Below are 16,989 nucleotides of genomic sequence, written 5' to 3'. Positions count from 1 at the left end.
GTAGGCACTGAGAGTCTCCCCCAAGGCAAACAACCCAGGGCATCCCCCTCCACACCCACAACATACACACACCATTCCAAGAGAAATAGGCCCCCTCTTCAACCGTGTAGCATTTGGCTCCACTCAAACACTATTCCCATTAAAACCCCAATGCTACTTGTTATTAAGATGCCACTTAGCATTCAATCTGACATTTCTAGCACATACTGTGGGTTTCATTTCCCAGGATTCCTAATTCCTAAGGGAGTACCATTCTTTCCTAATGAACATCAATGACTGAACAGATGAGGAAAACGTGATTTTCACATCAATGGAGTATTATTTGGCGTTAAAAAATGAAGGAAACTCTAACACATATTAGTACTGGAATGAACCTTAAAAGCACTAAGCTGAGATCAGCATTGTGGCCTGTGATGCTGCATCCCACACAGGCACTATTAAGAGTCCCTGCTGGGCTTGGCAGCGTGGCCTAGTGGCTAAGGTCCTCGCCTTGATCCCATATGGCTGCTGGTTCTAATCCCGGCGGCTCCACTTCCTCTCTGTCTCTCCTCCTCTCAGTATATCTGACTTTGTAATAAAAATAAAATAAATCTTAAAAAAAAAAAAAAAAAAAAAAGAGTCCCTGCTGTTCCACCTCCAGTGCAGCTCCCTAACAGTCTGGGAAAAGCAGCAGAAGATGGCCCAAGCATTTGGGCCCCTGACGCTCATGTGGCTTTTTTTTTTTTTCTTTTTTAGTATGTTTTTTTTTTTTTTTAAAGATTTATTTTATTTTTATCACAAAGTCAGATATACTGAGAGGAGAAGAGACAGAGAGGAAGTGCAGCTGCCGGGATCAGAACCAGCAGCCATATGGGATCAAGGCAAGGACCTCAGCCACTAGGCCACGCTGCCGAGCCCTGCTCATGTGGCTCTTGACTCCTAGTCTCAAGCTGGACCAGCTCCAGCCATTGAGGTCATCCAGGGAGTGAACCAGCAAACAGAAGATCTCTCTATGTCACTTCCTCTCTCCTTGTAATTCTGACTTTCAAATACATAAATAAATAAATAACTTTTACGTGTGTGTGTATATATATATGTAAACTATACATATTATACAAACTATATATATATATACACACTAAATGAAGTAAATGAACCATGTCAGAAACAAAAGAATAAATATTGCATTATTACATCTGAAAATAGGCAAATTCATAGAAAAAGATAGTAAAATAGCGACTTTCAGCGCAGGGGGTGGGGCAGAAAAATACAGAGCTATTAATAGGTGCAGTGTTTCAGTGTTCAGAATGATGAAGAGTTAAGAGCAGGGAGGCCTAGGAGACCTAATCTAATCCATTGCACAAATAAGTAAATAAACAAATACAACTCTAAATAAATCCAGCTCCAGCAGTCAGAAACCGGAAGGGTTAAGGGATCCAAACGGAAGATCCTTCATTCCCAGCCATGGAAGAGGGGCTGCACAGTAAGGGCTCAGAGTGCCTTCCGGAAGCCAAGCAACCCCGAAGCGATAGCCAGAAACAAAACAGCAATGTTAGTCTTCTAATCCCTAGAAACTGGATTTTGTCAACAACCTTGGTGAGCCTGGAAATGGATTTGTCCTAAGTGAGGCCTCCAGATGAGGCCCGTTGTCTTGGTTGTAGCCTGTGAGATGTTGAACAAAGAAGCCAGCCAGGCCACGCCTGGACTGCTGACCAACAGAACTTGCAGCTGACGGAAGAATGGTATTTAGAGCTGCTAAATTTGTGCGTTAAATAGTAAGAGAATGCTAATAAAGCATGATCTGGCAATAGTCCAAAAACTCACATCCTCTGATCCTGTAATCCCACTTAAAGAATTTATCCAAAACCCATCAAATGCTTCATGCATTTGATGCTAATGGAGGATGATAACTCACTATATCAGAGGAAGTTATTTTTTAAAAGGACACTACTTAACTGATTCCCCCATCCCTACCCTAGCAAGAAGCTACTGCTGCATTTGTAGGAACACACTGGGGAGGGTTAGGGAGCTAAGAGGGCATGGGAAGAGGGAAGCACTTTAAGCTGGGGAACTGAAAACAACCCAACCCCCAAAACAGGCTGTGCTTTGTGGGGCTCAGCCATTCACTACCCAAGGCTACACCACCACCCATGCACCACATGAGGAATGGCTGAGAGGTGTAAAGTAGACATCAGGAGTCAAGAAACATGAGACCATAACTCTGGGATGTTCTTACTACAGGACAAAGCAACTTCTGCAATGACAGAGGTAGAATTTTCCACCCTCTTGCTGCAGGAAACAGTAGGGGATGGTCCAGGTGCTTGGGCTCCTGTCACCCACATAGGAGATCTTGACAGAGTTCTAGGCTACTGGCTTCAGCCTGGCCTAGCCCTAACTCATGCGGTTGTGGGAACCTGGGGAGCAAACCAACTGATGCAAGACTGATCACTCTCTTTTTCGCCTTTTCAAGTCAATGAAAAACAAAAACAGATAAATAAAACATTTTTAAAAATAAATTACTATGTCCCATTATCAGAGGGCCTGGGTTCAAATCTTGGTGCCATTCCCAATTCTGGCTTCCAGTTAGAGTATGTGATGGCTCACGTAGCTAGGACCCTGTCACCCATGTGAGAGGCCTAGAATGAGTCTCTGGCTCCTAGCTTCAGCATGGGCCAGTTCCATCGGTGAGCGAACCAGAGGATAAGAGTTTGTTCGTTTCTCATGCTCTCTTTCTTTCTGCTTCCAAATAAACAGACTGCTACTATACACAGAAGTTTAAAAAGAAAATAGGTAGGGGTCAATACAATAGTATAGCAAGCTAATCCTCGCCTGTGGTGTCAGCATTCCAATGGGCACTGGTTCATGTCCTGGCTGATCCACTTCTGATCCAGCTCCCTACTTATGGCCTGAGAAAGCAGCACAGGATGACTCAAATTCTTACAACCCTGCACCCATGTGAGAGACCAGGAAGACGTTCTTAGCTCCTGGCTGCAGATTGCCTCAGCTCTAGCTGTTGTGGCCATTTGAGGAGCAAACCAGGAGATGTAAGATAACTAACTCTCTCCCTCTCTCTCTCTCTAAAAATCTGCCTTTCAAAAAACATTTTTTTAAGTAAAAAAAACAGGTGAATGGTCAGTATATGAATTATACTCCAAAAAGTTCATGCTTTTTTTTTTCATTCAATAGCAGACATGATAAAAACAGACATGATACCGAATTTGAAGATGGAATGTATTACAAACTCATTTTCAATTTTCAGGTAAATTTTGATACAGCACAAATTTTACTTTTTCTAAAAAAAAAAAAAAAAGATTTATTTATTTTTATTGGAAAGTCAGATTTACAGAGAGGAAGACAGACAAAAAGATCTTCCATCCAATGTTTCTTCCCCAAATGGCCACAATGGCCAGAGCTGAGCCAATCTAAAACCAGGAGCCAGGACCTCCTCTAGTTTCCTACTTGAGTACAGGGTCCCAGGGCTTTGGGCTATCCTCTACTGCTTTCCCAGAACACAAGCGGGGAGCTGGATAGGAAGTAGAGCAGCCGGGACATAAACCATCACCCATATGGGGATGTGGGCACTTGGAGTTAGAGGATTAGCTGGCTGAGCTCTAGCGCCCCAGCCCACAGATCTTACTTTTAAAAGTTGACCTCTGTGTGAAGAACTCATACTTTAGCATTATGGGACTATCTACCCTGATTCAATGCTAAGCAAGCCTTTCTATAGAGCTCTGCTATCTGTGAAACAAAATCTAGGATGTCTTTACTTGAAGTACTAGGAAAAAAACAAGCTCTTCTTTCACTCCCAGCTAAATAAGAAATTTTTTAAAAAGCAGTTTGCCTGTTCATCCTTCCAAAGGAGACAATTAACGCAAATTAGAGATGGGTCCGTTCCCCTAACATCGGTTTGTCACAGGCCTGAGTAAAGACTATAATGTATGCATTATCAGGTTTCATAGATTAAAAGCACAAGCTGAAACCCACTGACATAAAAAGGATCAGACCATTTCAAATGACAAGATCTAATCTCTATTTAAATTCAAGACACAGTGAGCCAGAGCTATTTCTGAGCCGCCCTGGTCTAAAGCTTACTGCATTATCTCTCAGGCTGTCCATCACGTGCTCACAAGAAGGGTGTCACTTGGGAAGCCTCCCTTCAAAACAGGAACACTCACTTCCGAGCACCTAAAAGGGGACACAGTGGGTATCAAGAGGGAAATCCTCCAGAGCTTTCTGAGGTTCATGTTTCTCCTCTGTAAAATAAGGCAACTAATGGGACACCCTCCCAGCTCTATGAGTCTACTTGTTCCAGCCTAATTTGTTGCTTGTGTAGCCAGTTTTCTAACATCATCACTCACAGCCAGTAAGTACTCCGTGTAGCTGGGCACCGTGCTAAGCGTGCTACGTGGACATTCTCATTTGACCCACACAGCAGCTCAGGAAACAAGTGTGCAGAAGAGACCTGGCAGAGCAACCCTTTTGCTGGCCTCACAAAGCTCTGCTGTTAAGGGGCTCTTAGCCAGAGTATAAGAACTCCCGAACTCCTGGTAAGACTCCCTCGCCCACTGGGCTTACACTGCATGTACAGGTGGCATGCACTGATCACGGCCTTTCCTTTTGGGAATCTGGAGTTCTGAGTGTGTCCACATGGCCATCCCCAAATAAACCCTGGACACTCAGTCCCCAGGGAGCTTTCCTGGCACATTTCACAAGTGTAGCTACAACTCAGTGGTGGAGGAATTAAGCACACCCCAAATGACTCCTCAGTGAGAGGATCTTGCAAGCTTGGACCTGGTTTTCTCCCAATTTGCCCTGTCTGCCTTTTCCCTGGGATTTTGCTTCGTGCTCTTTCACTGTCGCAGCAGCAAGTACAACTGTGAAGCCTCCCAGTGGAACCCCAACATAGGTAGATACTATAATCCTTATTCTATGGATGAAGAAACTGGAGTTTGGAAACAACTTATTTGAAATATTATAGCAGGTGGCATTCTCTGTTTCTGAACACAGGCACTGTGGCTCCAAACCCTTGTCTTCCTTGCTGCATTATGCTGTTCCCCCATTCATCAACTGTAAATTTTTCTGGAAACAAAATTCCCATTTTAATATCAATTTCACAAAAAAAAATAAGCCTACTGTATCTCTCCAACTCTAGATTTTTCAACATAAGCTTTAAATGAAATTACAGAAACAGACACCAGAGCTGGATTGTAATAGGACAATGTACACACTATTAACTATTTCCACCTTTACTCTGAGCTCAAAGATTTGATGATGGTCAGCACTGTGGCATAACAGGGTAAGCCCCTGCCTCCATATCTTTCTGCAAGAGACATCTTATGCTGAGACCTCTAAGCCATCAGGATAGCAGAGGGCACACTTTCTACTGAGATATCTCATTTTCAATTTTGAGGTATCAAGGAGAAAAAATAACACACTAACACAGAGTATCTTTACCTAGGATATGGAAATTTTTCTTAAAGTACAATCTACCCTGAAGCAGACATGGAAATGAAGTTGGTGGAAAACAAACACCAGTTTATAAAAAAAAAAAAAGATATAATCCATCAAGTTGACGTCATTAGATTACATTTCTGCTCGTGTGCTCACTCTCTCTCTAATTCTGCCTTTCAGGCAAATAAGCCTTTGGGGGTGGGGGAAGAGTGGGAAGAGGTTGCTCTAGCCCTCATCAAAGGAAGCTAGCCCAGTTGATTAGTCAGTTGTTGATTCCTCTGACATACCCTCATACCCTGGGGTTGTAGCTGTTTCTCTTTTAATGTTCTGGCACTCTAAGATGCTCCATTTGTAGAATGTGTATTTTCTACTTCAGTCCTCAGATCAGCCATTTCTCCAAGGAGTTATGGTTCCTTTTACTGAAGGTTGCTATTAGAAATCAAGATCTGGCAGTAGGAGCACTCACTGCCTTCACAGGGCGGCTGCTTTCAGACCCTCTTGGTGGAAAGAGAAAAGACTCAACCAGCACTTCCAAGAATTACCAAAGTTACCAAAACAAGGAAAGTCTAAGAAAGTATGACAAGCAAGAGGAGCCTAAGGAGATACGACAACTCAATGTAAAGTGGAATCCAGGATAAGACCTCAGATCTGAAAAAAGAAATTAGGTAAAAATTAAGAAAATTCAGGAAAGATTGGATTTTGACTAATAATGATGGATCAGCATTGGTGCATTATTAGTGGGAAAGATCACAGAAATGTAAAATGCAGGTCAGACAACAGGAAAATGGTACAGTTTCCAAGGAAACTCTCAGTACTACCTTCCCAGTTTTTCTGTAAATCTAAAACTATCCTAAAATAAGCATTTGCTTTACTAAAGATTTATTTATTTCAACAACAGTGTTAGTGGGCCTAGCACAGTAACCTAGTAGTGAAAGTCCTTGCTTTGCATGCGCCACGATCCCGTTCATATCCAGGCAGCTCCACTTCCCATCCAGCTCCCTGCTTGTGGCCTGGGAAAGCAGTCGAGGATGGCCCAAAGCCTTGGGACCCTGCACCTGTGTAGGAGACCCAGAGGAGGCTCCTGGCTCCTGGCTTTGATCAGCTCAGCTCTGGCCATTTAAGTCATTTGAGGAGTGAATGAAAGATCTTCCTCTCTGTCTCTCCTCCTCTCTGTAAATCTGCCTTTCCAATTAAAAAAAATTAAATAAAAACCCAAAATCTTTTTTTAAAAAGTTATTTTCACAGATGTGGGAAAAGTTTATTGCTTTGGCCTTTTCAGAAAGGCAATATGAAGAATTTCACATTTCTTTTCTACATTAATAAAGTTAATCAATTAGCTCCTGCCCCTTCCCGATCATGACAAACATGAACTACAAAGTCATGTTAATTCACACTAATATTCTTCCAACCAAACAGTAAAAGCAGAAAGGAAAAATGGAAACTCCCACAAGGCAATTACACTATCCAATTTACTTTGTTCTCTCCCTATGACAACTGCTGTTTGGGTTTAATTATTTGCTGCTCCTACTTCACAGTGCCCTAATCGAAGCGTCAGCACTTGCTCTGCTAGGCCTCTGCAATTACATTTCTATTAAAAAGGAGCGAGGCTACCTGGGTTTCTGTGAGAATTAAAGGCTCTGCGGATTAGCAGCCTCCACAGGAACAGGCGCGTGGGAGCACAGACACGGGCTCTTGTTCCATGCTTGTCCCCAGTGGACTCAATTAATGAGACGAGTGACAAGGCCACGGTTCCCCTCACGCCCCCACCCCAAGAGTCTAGCACCTTTTGTGGTACATCAGATCTCAGACACCACACTGACAGTGCCAAGCGCTTCAGGAACCCTGCACCCAAATGCCACTGCTCACTCTCCATGGGCAGTACCCACGCAAACTGGTGGGAGGCAAAGGCACCCAGCCGTCCCTCAGCAGCAATCACTGGCCTACAGACATGTGCCCTGGCACCATGGACACCTGCCAGCAGCTCAATGGCTCCTTGTTGAATAAATGACTGGACATCTGGTACACACAGGTTATTCCATAAACCTCTGTTGAACAAACAGGTTCATCAAGACACTGACCTAGGTCCTGGGGGAGCGTGAACAGGCTCTACTGTGAAATAAGGATGCTTCCCACCAATGGTCATTTTATCGGAAGCCTTGGTCATGTCACCGGATCATACGGACATCGGCTTCTCCCTCTCTGCATGGTTCTTTCATGAGTTAGAAGAAAATGTACAGAAATTCGGGCCCGGCGGCGTGGCCTAGCGGCTAAAGTCTTCGCCTTGAAAGCCCAGAGATCCCATATGGGCGCCGGTTCTAATCCCAGCAGCTCCACTTCCCATCCAGCTCCCTGCTTGTGGCCTGGGAAAGCAGTCGAGGACGGCCCAAGGCTTTGGGACCCTGCACCTGCGTGGGAGACCTGGAGGAGGTTCCAGGTTCCTGGCTTCGGATCGGCGCGCACCGGCCCATTGCGGCTCACTTGGGGAGTGAATCATCGGACGAAACATCTTCCTCTCTGTCTCTCCTCCTCTCTGTATATCCGGCTTTCCAATAAAAAAAAAGAATAAATCTTTAAAAAAAATCTACACAATGTAATTAATGAAGTTAAATAATAAACAATTAAAAAAAATCTACAGAAATTCACAATACAGAAAAACGGTAACATTCTTAATGAGGGACCACATCTCTAGAAGCCTACCATGTGTCCTTCTCTGTGACTGACACAAACACACACCCTTCCCCATATCCTCATGCCAATCCTGTGAGGAAGATGCAAGGAAGTCTCTCCTACAGGTGAGGAAACTGGCAGGTAGAGAGCCAAGACAAGGCCAAGACCTCTGCCAGGATTTCAATCCGGGCAAGACACTAGGGGTCCACTGTCCTACATCATCAGCAACTCCTTAACAGCTGAGGCGTCCAAACAGGCGCTTTGCAAGCAGCAGGTTCATGGTACCCTCCTCCCCAATTCAGGGGTCAAGTACACGCAGAGGTTGCAGGTGACTTGCCCGAAGTCATTAAGTGCACCCCCCCGGCCTTGACACACCCCCTCGTTCTTCACCCTGAGCATGGGGTGCCTCCTGTCATCGCCCCAAGGCGGACCCTGTGCTCTGGACTCCCCTACAACGAACCTCGCAACCCCGCCAACAACCCCCAACTGTCCTCAAGCTCCCCTCGCCGCACGGAGCCCGACAGCTCCAGGTCAGCAGGATGCCCATCTCCTCAGCCCGCGCCGGAGGCTCTCCCGGCGACCCCGAGGATCCACGGGGCAACGTGGGGGAGGGGGAACCACGGAGGGCGCATGCCCACACGGCTCGGTTCGGACCCCGGCTCACCTGGGAGTCGCGGAACTCCACCACGACGTTCTCGCTGCTCCATCGTGCCGCCATCCCCTCACACCGCCGCCCGGGCCCTAGGACGGTGCCCTCCCACCCCTCAGACCCGCGTCCCCCAGGTTCCGTGAGCCCCACGCAGCCCACAAATCAGCCCTGACACGCCCCGTCCTTCCCCCAAATTGCGCCTGAACACAAACCATTGGCTGGCCCAAACAACGGCTCCGCCCGTCCTCCACAGCTTCTCCAATCGGAGCACGGCATCTACCCCAAACAGGCACGCCTCCTCTCGCTTCCGTCATCAGTTTGAGTCCTGCTTGCTCTCCGCGGCTGCGGACACGGCCCCCCACCCCTCGCCGTGAGCTCTGCCGGGAGTTGTAGTTTGAGGTAGGACACCGAGTTAGTGACCCAGGAAGAGCTCGCAGGTGGGTGTCTGGGTGACAGTAGGAGCTTGTCCTGTGTCCTCATTAATGTCTTGGGCATTGAGAACAGTCTACCAAAGTAAACCTTAACATTCGTGCAAAATTAAAGGCACTTCTTCCCTTTCAGGCATTGGAAAGTCTGTGCTGGTACTGTAGCGTCTTCAGGGTATCCAGGGGTTTCCTGGCTGGTGAGGGAGGTTCCCGAAAACATTAAGGTAGTTATTTTCATTTTCTCCCCTTGCTGTAATAGCGGAGTTTTCTAGAGGCATAAATATTGCAGCTGGTTGAACGTAGAAGTAGATGGGAAAAAAACAGGTGTTTTCCAGTAATCCACTAACACTTTTCGATTTTGGAAAATAATGTTAGTGTTTTTTCACTTTAGAATGTATTATTACTGTTCATTCAAATTAACTTTTAAATTAAATAATTAATTTTTCAAATCCTGTTTTGATTTCTGATAGTAATTGTCAACATATACAGCCCACATTAAAAATACTTAAGGTTCTCCATAATTTTTAAAGGTTTAAAGGGATCCTGGGGGCCCAGCGACGTGGCCTAGTGACTAAAGTCCTCACCTTGAAAGCACCGCCCCGGGATCCCATATGGGCGCCGGTTCTAATCCCTGCATACCCACTTCCCATCCAGCTCCCTGCTTGTGGCCTGGGAAAGCAGTCGAGGACGGCCCAAGGCTTTGGGACCCTGCACCCACGTGGGAGACCCGGAAGAGGTTCCTGGTTCCCGACTTCGGATCGGCGCAGTACCGGCCGTTACAGCACACTTGGGGAGTGAATCATTGGACAGAAGATCTTTCTCTCTGTCTCTCCTCCTCTCTGTATATCTGACTTTGTAATAAAATAAATAAATCTTAAAAAAAAAAAAGGGGGGGATCCTAGGATCAAAACGTTTGAGAACCACAATCAGTGATCATAAACTTCTTTTGAATCTCATTTTCTCAAATCCTGGTTTAAGTGATTTGGCCTCATTTTCTCTGTAAAAGGGGAAAATAGCATCTCATTTGATTTTTGTGAGGTGCTATCCACAGGGCCTGCGTGTATAAAAGGCTGAAACATAAACTGTGGTTGTTATTAATATTGTCACTGTTAGCAAGTGAAAGTCATGGCATGAATAGAGATAATAGTGCTCACTTCAGCATTACATATACTAGAATTGGAACAGAGATAGGAAGTGGGGGCCCTTTCCCTCCAGAGAGCTGGAGATCATATTGTGGACAGGTTAGGGTGATTACCCATTCGGGCTGGTTTGCCCATGAGTTGACAGGTGTTAACTGCGTCTAAGAAAAAAGATTCCATCTCAGGCAACTGTTTCATATCAGGTGAGCTGCAGTGGTTGGTCACCCTACAACAAATACAAGTATGTTATCCTAGATCTGCGTGTGATATGTCAGGAAGTAACAAACTGTCAGCTGGCATGAAGAAGGTGACATTTGAAGTTTCAAGTGCAGTATTGCTTCTGATAGGGTACACTACCAAAGCAAGGACTTCAGTATTGAGAGTGTGAACAAAAACCCTGAAGGATGTGCTGTTCCCCAGTTAGCTCTTCCATGGCACTGTGCCTCTTTCCTTCAAAATATGTTCAATATTTATTTGTTTATTTAGCATTCTGCAGCTTTGGGAGTCCAGGAGCCAGAGGTATTTTTCTCACTCCTGCATGATGACTGCGTATGCAGCACACTCTGCAGATTGTGTGCAATGAATGCAGGTACAAGGAGCCATAACCCCAGAGTGGTGCCTAGACCAGAAGAGTGACTTTTTGCAATCGAAAGTAATTCAAAACATGACTCAAAGTCTTGTCATTCTGGAGGAAACAGAATTACTAGTCACTCCCCTTAAAAATCCCTTTGCTTCCTTCTCTGTCAGTTCATCAGCTATTCTCACACACTGCAGTGTTTACAAAATGAAAATCTCTTCCAGCTCCAGCTTGGCCTCCAACCTCTTCTAATGGCCTTCCTTCCTGCCTCACAGCAGTCCCCCCAATTCTCTGACACAAAAGGCCCAGAAATGTTCTGCTGGGAAGGGCCCCAGCCCAGAGGGCCAAGAATGGGAGAGAGTGCAAGCAAGCCAGAGACAGGTCAGGGAGACAAAGACATAAAGACGTGTGCTGCGCATGCTCATGCTAGCACACGGGAGTAAACGAATACATTCACTCCTGGTACTTCTTTACTTCCTGTTACCTAAGTAATGTGGTTACTCAATAGGTAACCTCTGAATGAATGCTTAGTGGGGGGATAGGTGAAAGAATACTGGGGGGATAAATAGTACAGTGTATCAAGAGTTAGAGCCAGGAAAAAGAAAGAAAGAAAAGGACAGGTTAGGAAGGGGCCCTGCTCAGGCATCTCAGTTTTATTTTGGGTACAGATGCCAGTGCACCTGCAGACGCACATATTCCAATCTCCATTTTGGAAGAGTGGTCGAGGAAGCAGCTTATACCAAAACCAGGAGCCATGCTCCCATCCTCTGTCAACTTGCTTGAGCACTTCTGCAGCTCTTCCCCCGCAGCACCACTTGGGTTTATCTGCTTGTCACTGGTTGTAGGCACAGGAAGTACTTTGGTTTCAAGTCCTTGATGTTTTGTTCTCTCACCGTTTTGAAATGTGAAAAGCATGTTGGGGAGAGGGAGCCTGAACCCCTTTCCAGTGAACTCCTCAGGTCCTTCCTCTCTGTCTCCCACGCTTCCTCACTGTGTCCCACCCACAGTGTCTTGTCACGACACTGTTCAAGCAGCAGGGGCTCTGCGGTGAGACTGAGAGCTCTCTGGCTGCTTATTTGCTGCTGTGCACCTCTGGGAGCTGCAGTTGAGAGCTCCTGGATCAGAAGCCGGGATTGCTGGGGATCCTTTGTGCAGTCGGCTGCAACTTGCTGACCTGGTCTCCGCACCTCTATCACTAAACACTGTCCGGAAGGCCATTTGCCGTCCTAGCCACAGGAAGGCATGCTCCAGAGCAAAGCCAGACCCCCAGGGCCTTGGCTGCCTCTTATCAGCAGCCAGCCTTGCAACTTGAACATAATCCTTTATCTTCTCAGTATTCTGTTTCCTCTTCTAGGGAATGTGAAAGGAACTGACTTGCAGTTTCTGTGCATTTTGGGGATCTTGGACACCTGCCCTCAGCGCTGCTGGGGGATTCCCAACTCAACCAGCAAATGCTCCTGGACACACTCATATACCCAGCCTCCTCACAACCTATACTGGCCTGCACACTCCCTGGTTTTTCCATTTTCTCTTCCCAAGCAAAACAAAAAGAGCTCCCAGGATCCTAGGAGGAAGCTGCCTCCCAAACTGGGGAAAGCCTTCTCCATCCTCAGGGTCATGGCACCAAGGAGGAGGTCCTGTATTTCTCCAGCACATCCCAGGGTTCCAGGAGCAGACTGTAATACGTCACATCTCTCATTACCTGAGCCAAGCAAGTCATGGGCTTGGTACATTCTTCCTGGGTTTGTTTGAAACTTGGATTTTGAAGTACCATTATGCTCACATGATTGCTGAGGGTACTGGCTACATGGATCTCGTCAGCTTTCTCCTGCTTGCTGTGGCAGGTGGACCATTGGTCTATCAGCCCTGTTGCACAGCCTGTGAGCAGCTGGAAAGCAGCTGACTCAAGAGCAGTGAGAGTGTGAAGACAGGAATCTTGAACACAGAGTCCAAATCTACCAGTGTCACATCTGGTGCCTCCACACTGAGAGCATCCAAAGACGCTTGCCACCCTTCCCAAGCCTGTTAGCTTTACTTTTCTTTAAGTTTATGTTATTTGAAAGGTATAGTAACCCTTCAAAAGAGAGAATCAGGGACTTAACCTGGTGAACCACAACAGGCACTTCATACCCCATAACTTAAGCAAGAGAAACCTAGAACAAAACACATCCTGGACTCTAGATATAGCAAATACCAAATGAAGCTCCTCTGAAGGTGTAGCATCAGGTGGATGTACGCTGCTGTGCAGCGGCGGGTTACTCTCTCCATGCTGGAAAGCCATAGGCGCCAAGCACTAAGCAAAGACTTTCCTCAGCTCTGTATTTAATAGTTTCATGCTGGGGCAATATTGTCATTTGAGTATGGGCCTTGGTGCCAGACGTCAGAGATGTGGCCTTATGACTGAACTACACAAATGATGCATTTACAAAAAGAAGTCTTGCTATGTAAGGTACAGAGGTCAAATCAAAGTTGTCCTCCGTAAGTTTCCTGATGGGTATGTTCCTTATCAAGCTCAGCATGCAGCTTTGGCGATGTGGTGGTTAAGCCATGGCTTGGGAGACACATAGCGGACAGCCTGTTTTGAATCTCCTGGTTACTCTGCCTCTGACTCGGCCGCTTGCCACTGTGCACTCTAGGAGGCAACAGGTGGTGGCTCAGGGAGTAGGGACCCAAATGTAAGACCCAGACTGAGTACTTGATCCTGGCTTCAGCCTGTGCAATTGATGGAATATCTCTCTTCATTTTCTCTCTGTATTCAAGTAAAATTAAAATTTACATTAATTTTTTTTTTTTTTACAGAAAGAGGTCCAGTTCTGCTCCCATTGGGCTGTGTGACTGTTTAGTGTGTACAGATATATTTCATCTATCTGTCTAAATTTGCATGGCAGGTATGGGTGTTGAGGCACAGGAGGTTAAACCTCCACTTGAGATACTCACATCTAATATCACAGTGCTTTTTGGAACCCTAGCTACTCTGCCACTGATCCAGATTCCTACTAATGTACCTGAGAAGGCAGCAGATGATGGCCCAAGTACTTGGGTTCCTACCACCCACATGGGAGATCAGGGTGGAGTTTCAGGCTCCTGACTTTGGCCTGGTTCAGCTCAGGGAAATGTATCAGTGAATGGAAAAAGTTCTTTGAAACACCTAAAAACCAAAAGATATAAGGATACCTCAAGGTCGTGGAACACAGAAGTAAAAGTTAACTTTATTTTGATGCCAAAAAAAAAAAAAAAAAAAAAAAAACTTCTGAAATCCATGCATGATAAAGGGACTTCAACAAGTCCATGAAAAAACTGGTCTTATGAATAAACCAGGTGTGGATTTCAAAGAATTTTTCAGAGCCCAGGGTGGTAAATTAGTGGCTAAAGTTCTCACCTTGGATATGCCGTTATCTCTTTGGGGCATCAGGTCAAATCCCGGCAGACCCACTTCCCAGCTAGCTCTCTGCCTGTGGCCTGCAAAAGCAGTCAAGGATGGCCCAAGGCCTTGGGACCCTGTACCTGCTTGGGAGACCTGGAAGAAGCTCCTGGCTGCTGGCCTCAGATTGACTCAGCTCCTGCCATTGTAGCTGCTTGGGGAGTGAATCATCAGACAGAAGATCTTCCTCTCTGTCTCTCTTCCTCTCTGTGTATCTGCCTTTCCAATAATAATAAATAAATATTAAAAAAAATTTTCACACATAAACTCACCTTTTGATTTTATCTTCTAAAACTTTACAAATTTCTTTTGTATACTGAAATGAAATATTTCAACTATCGTGTCACCAAGCTCCCTGGTTGATATTGTCCCACAAGGGGATCACCGTGTTGTTTCAAATAACCATTCAACCTACTTATGCAGCACAAGCAAAGAAATATACAGCTCTTGTTTTGTGCACAGGGCAAATGCCTTGGTTTTCTGGATTCTGGACATGGCTCCAGTCTGCCAGCATTGTTAGGGAAATTAAATGTCAAATTTATCCCAACAATTTTGCACTAATCCTGGCTCATCCACAGGGCTCCCTATTTGACCATTGTTATTATCACAGATAACGATGTTGATGAATCCATTCCGGGCTCCCCATCCCTTGAACTTGATCCACTTCCCTCTGAGGGCTCACAAGACCCTCCTGCCTGCCCTTGAAAACTGGACTCTTCTTGGGTTTCACCTCTTCTTGTTGTAGCTCTATCACTTCCTTCAGTTCCTGAACTTACTCTGTTCTCTTAGCCTCCAGGCCTGACAATGTGCGGTCTCTTTGCTGGAATGTTCTTCCTGCAACACAGGTCTTCCTGCCCTAGCCCCAGTTTGTCTAATCTCCAAGTCATCTTTCCAGTCTGGCTTAGAATCTTTATGCTTGTGCCTGCCTCCTTTCTTCCCATGAGCAAATGAGTTCTTTGTCTCCCATGGCCCTTACTAATTCATTCATTCACTCATTTGGCAAATCTTGATGAAATGTCTATTACATGCCATCACACTCTATTATCATTTTCTTCTTCAACATTTCCTAGTATAGAATATTGCACTGTTACATATCACAAACCTGATACTTTCAAGGGTACAATTCGCTGATTTTTAGTCTAGTCACAGATTGTGCAACCAGCATCATTTTCTAATCCCCGAGTACTTTCATTGCTTCAAAAAGAAACCCATTAGCAGTCATTCTCCATTTCTCTATCTCCCAATGCTGACTGTTTTATCTCAAAGGATTTTCCCACACTACACATGTAAGTGCAATCGTACAATACGTGGTCTCTTATTTTATTTTTTTAAAAGATTTATTTATTTTTATTACAAAGTCAGATATACAGAGAGGAAGAGAGACAGAGAGGAAGATCTTTCATCCGATGATTCATGCCCCAAGTGAGTGCAACAGCCGGTGCTGCGCCGATCCGAAGTCGGGAACCAGGAACCTCTTCCGGGTCTCCCACGTGGGTGCAGGGTCCCAAGGCTTTGGGCCATCCTTGACTGCTTTCCCAGGCCACAGGCAGGGAGCTGGATGGGAAGTGGAGCTGCCAGGATTAGAACTGGCGCCCATTGGGGATCCCGGCGCGTTCAAGGCGAGGACTTTAGCCGTTAGGTCACGGCGCCGGGCCCGTAATACGTGGTCTTTTATAACTAGCTGCTTTTATTTAGCATTCTGTTTTCAAGATGCATACATGTTATAGGATGTATCAGTACTTCATTCCTTTTAATGACTAAATAATAATCTGTGGATAGACTGCCTTTGGTTAATCTATTTATCATTGGGTTGTTTCTACCATTTGGCTGTTTCGAATACATTGTTGTGAACATTTGTGGACAGATTCCTGTGTTGTTTTCTTGAAATTGTACCTAGAAAGGGGAGTTACTGGGTTACAGTGTAACACTTTTGGGGGTGTGTCCAAGCTGTCTCCCAAATCAGCTCCATGTTTTACAAACCATCAGCAACATGCAAGCAGTATGATTTTCCCTCTTGGCATCAACATGTGTTACTTGCTTTCCCATTGGTTCCAGCCCTTTACTTGCTGCTGGGAAATGATTCTTCCCAAGTGTCTCGCTGCTTCATGCATCCTGGACTCTAGCATAGCGCCTGCCACTTACTAGATAGTATTTGGTGAAATACACTATAAAAGAGATTGAATGAATAAAATCAAAAGTAACTTGGATGATCACAATGGTTACTGTGCATTTAGCTGTCCACATGAACCTGTTTGTAAGGCATCTTTGTCTCTGCAAATTCCTCTTTAGTTTTGATAGTTTTTCTCCTAGGAGGAAATTAGATACATTTAAGCTTTCTCTTTTTCTTTAGGTCATTCATTTGAGGTTTTTATGCACCTGAAAGGCAGAGGAGAGAGAGGGAAGGAGGGAGAGAGGAAAGGAGAGACACACACACACTTTCCATCTGCTGGTTCACCCTCCCAGACTATTCTTTCTGGTTTTCTTTTATATCCCGGTTTGGAAATGAGGATAGATGATGCTAAGATCCAGCCGTTACTGCTTGAACACTGGTTACTCAATGATTAAGTGGGTGTGACAATGTGATAAAGATGGGGACAGAGGTGAAAAGGTCGCTCTTGGTTGCAAAATGCAGACTTGGTCAACAAATATTTGAGTATTCAATGTGTCCACAATCTCCTGAT

General features: G+C 45.3%; 1 protein-coding gene across 3 annotated transcripts in view; it reads right to left on the bottom strand.

Annotated features, from left to right (window-relative positions):
• WDR59 (WD repeat domain 59) overlaps positions 1 to 8,921 on the bottom strand; it is a 68,063-nt gene extending 59,142 nt beyond the window's left edge. For 2 of the 3 annotated variants that reach the window (XM_058675087.1, XM_058675088.1), the window contains exon 1: positions 8,762 to 8,921. In XM_058675087.1, coding sequence (XP_058531070.1) covers positions 8,762 to 8,815 — 54 coding nt within the window. In that variant the 5' untranslated portion in view covers positions 8,816 to 8,921. Of the gene's footprint in view, positions 1 to 7,041; positions 7,095 to 8,761 lie in introns of those variants that run through there. The other variant, XM_058675089.1, reaches the window with a different exon arrangement.
• Between the last annotated feature and the right edge of the window lie 8,068 nt (positions 8,922 to 16,989).

Source organism: Ochotona princeps, chromosome 16 (assembly GCF_030435755.1).
Source record: "Ochotona princeps isolate mOchPri1 chromosome 16, mOchPri1.hap1, whole genome shotgun sequence".
Taxonomy (NCBI): domain Eukaryota; kingdom Metazoa; phylum Chordata; class Mammalia; order Lagomorpha; family Ochotonidae; genus Ochotona; species Ochotona princeps.
This window is presented reverse-complemented; position numbering and strand designations above follow the sequence as displayed.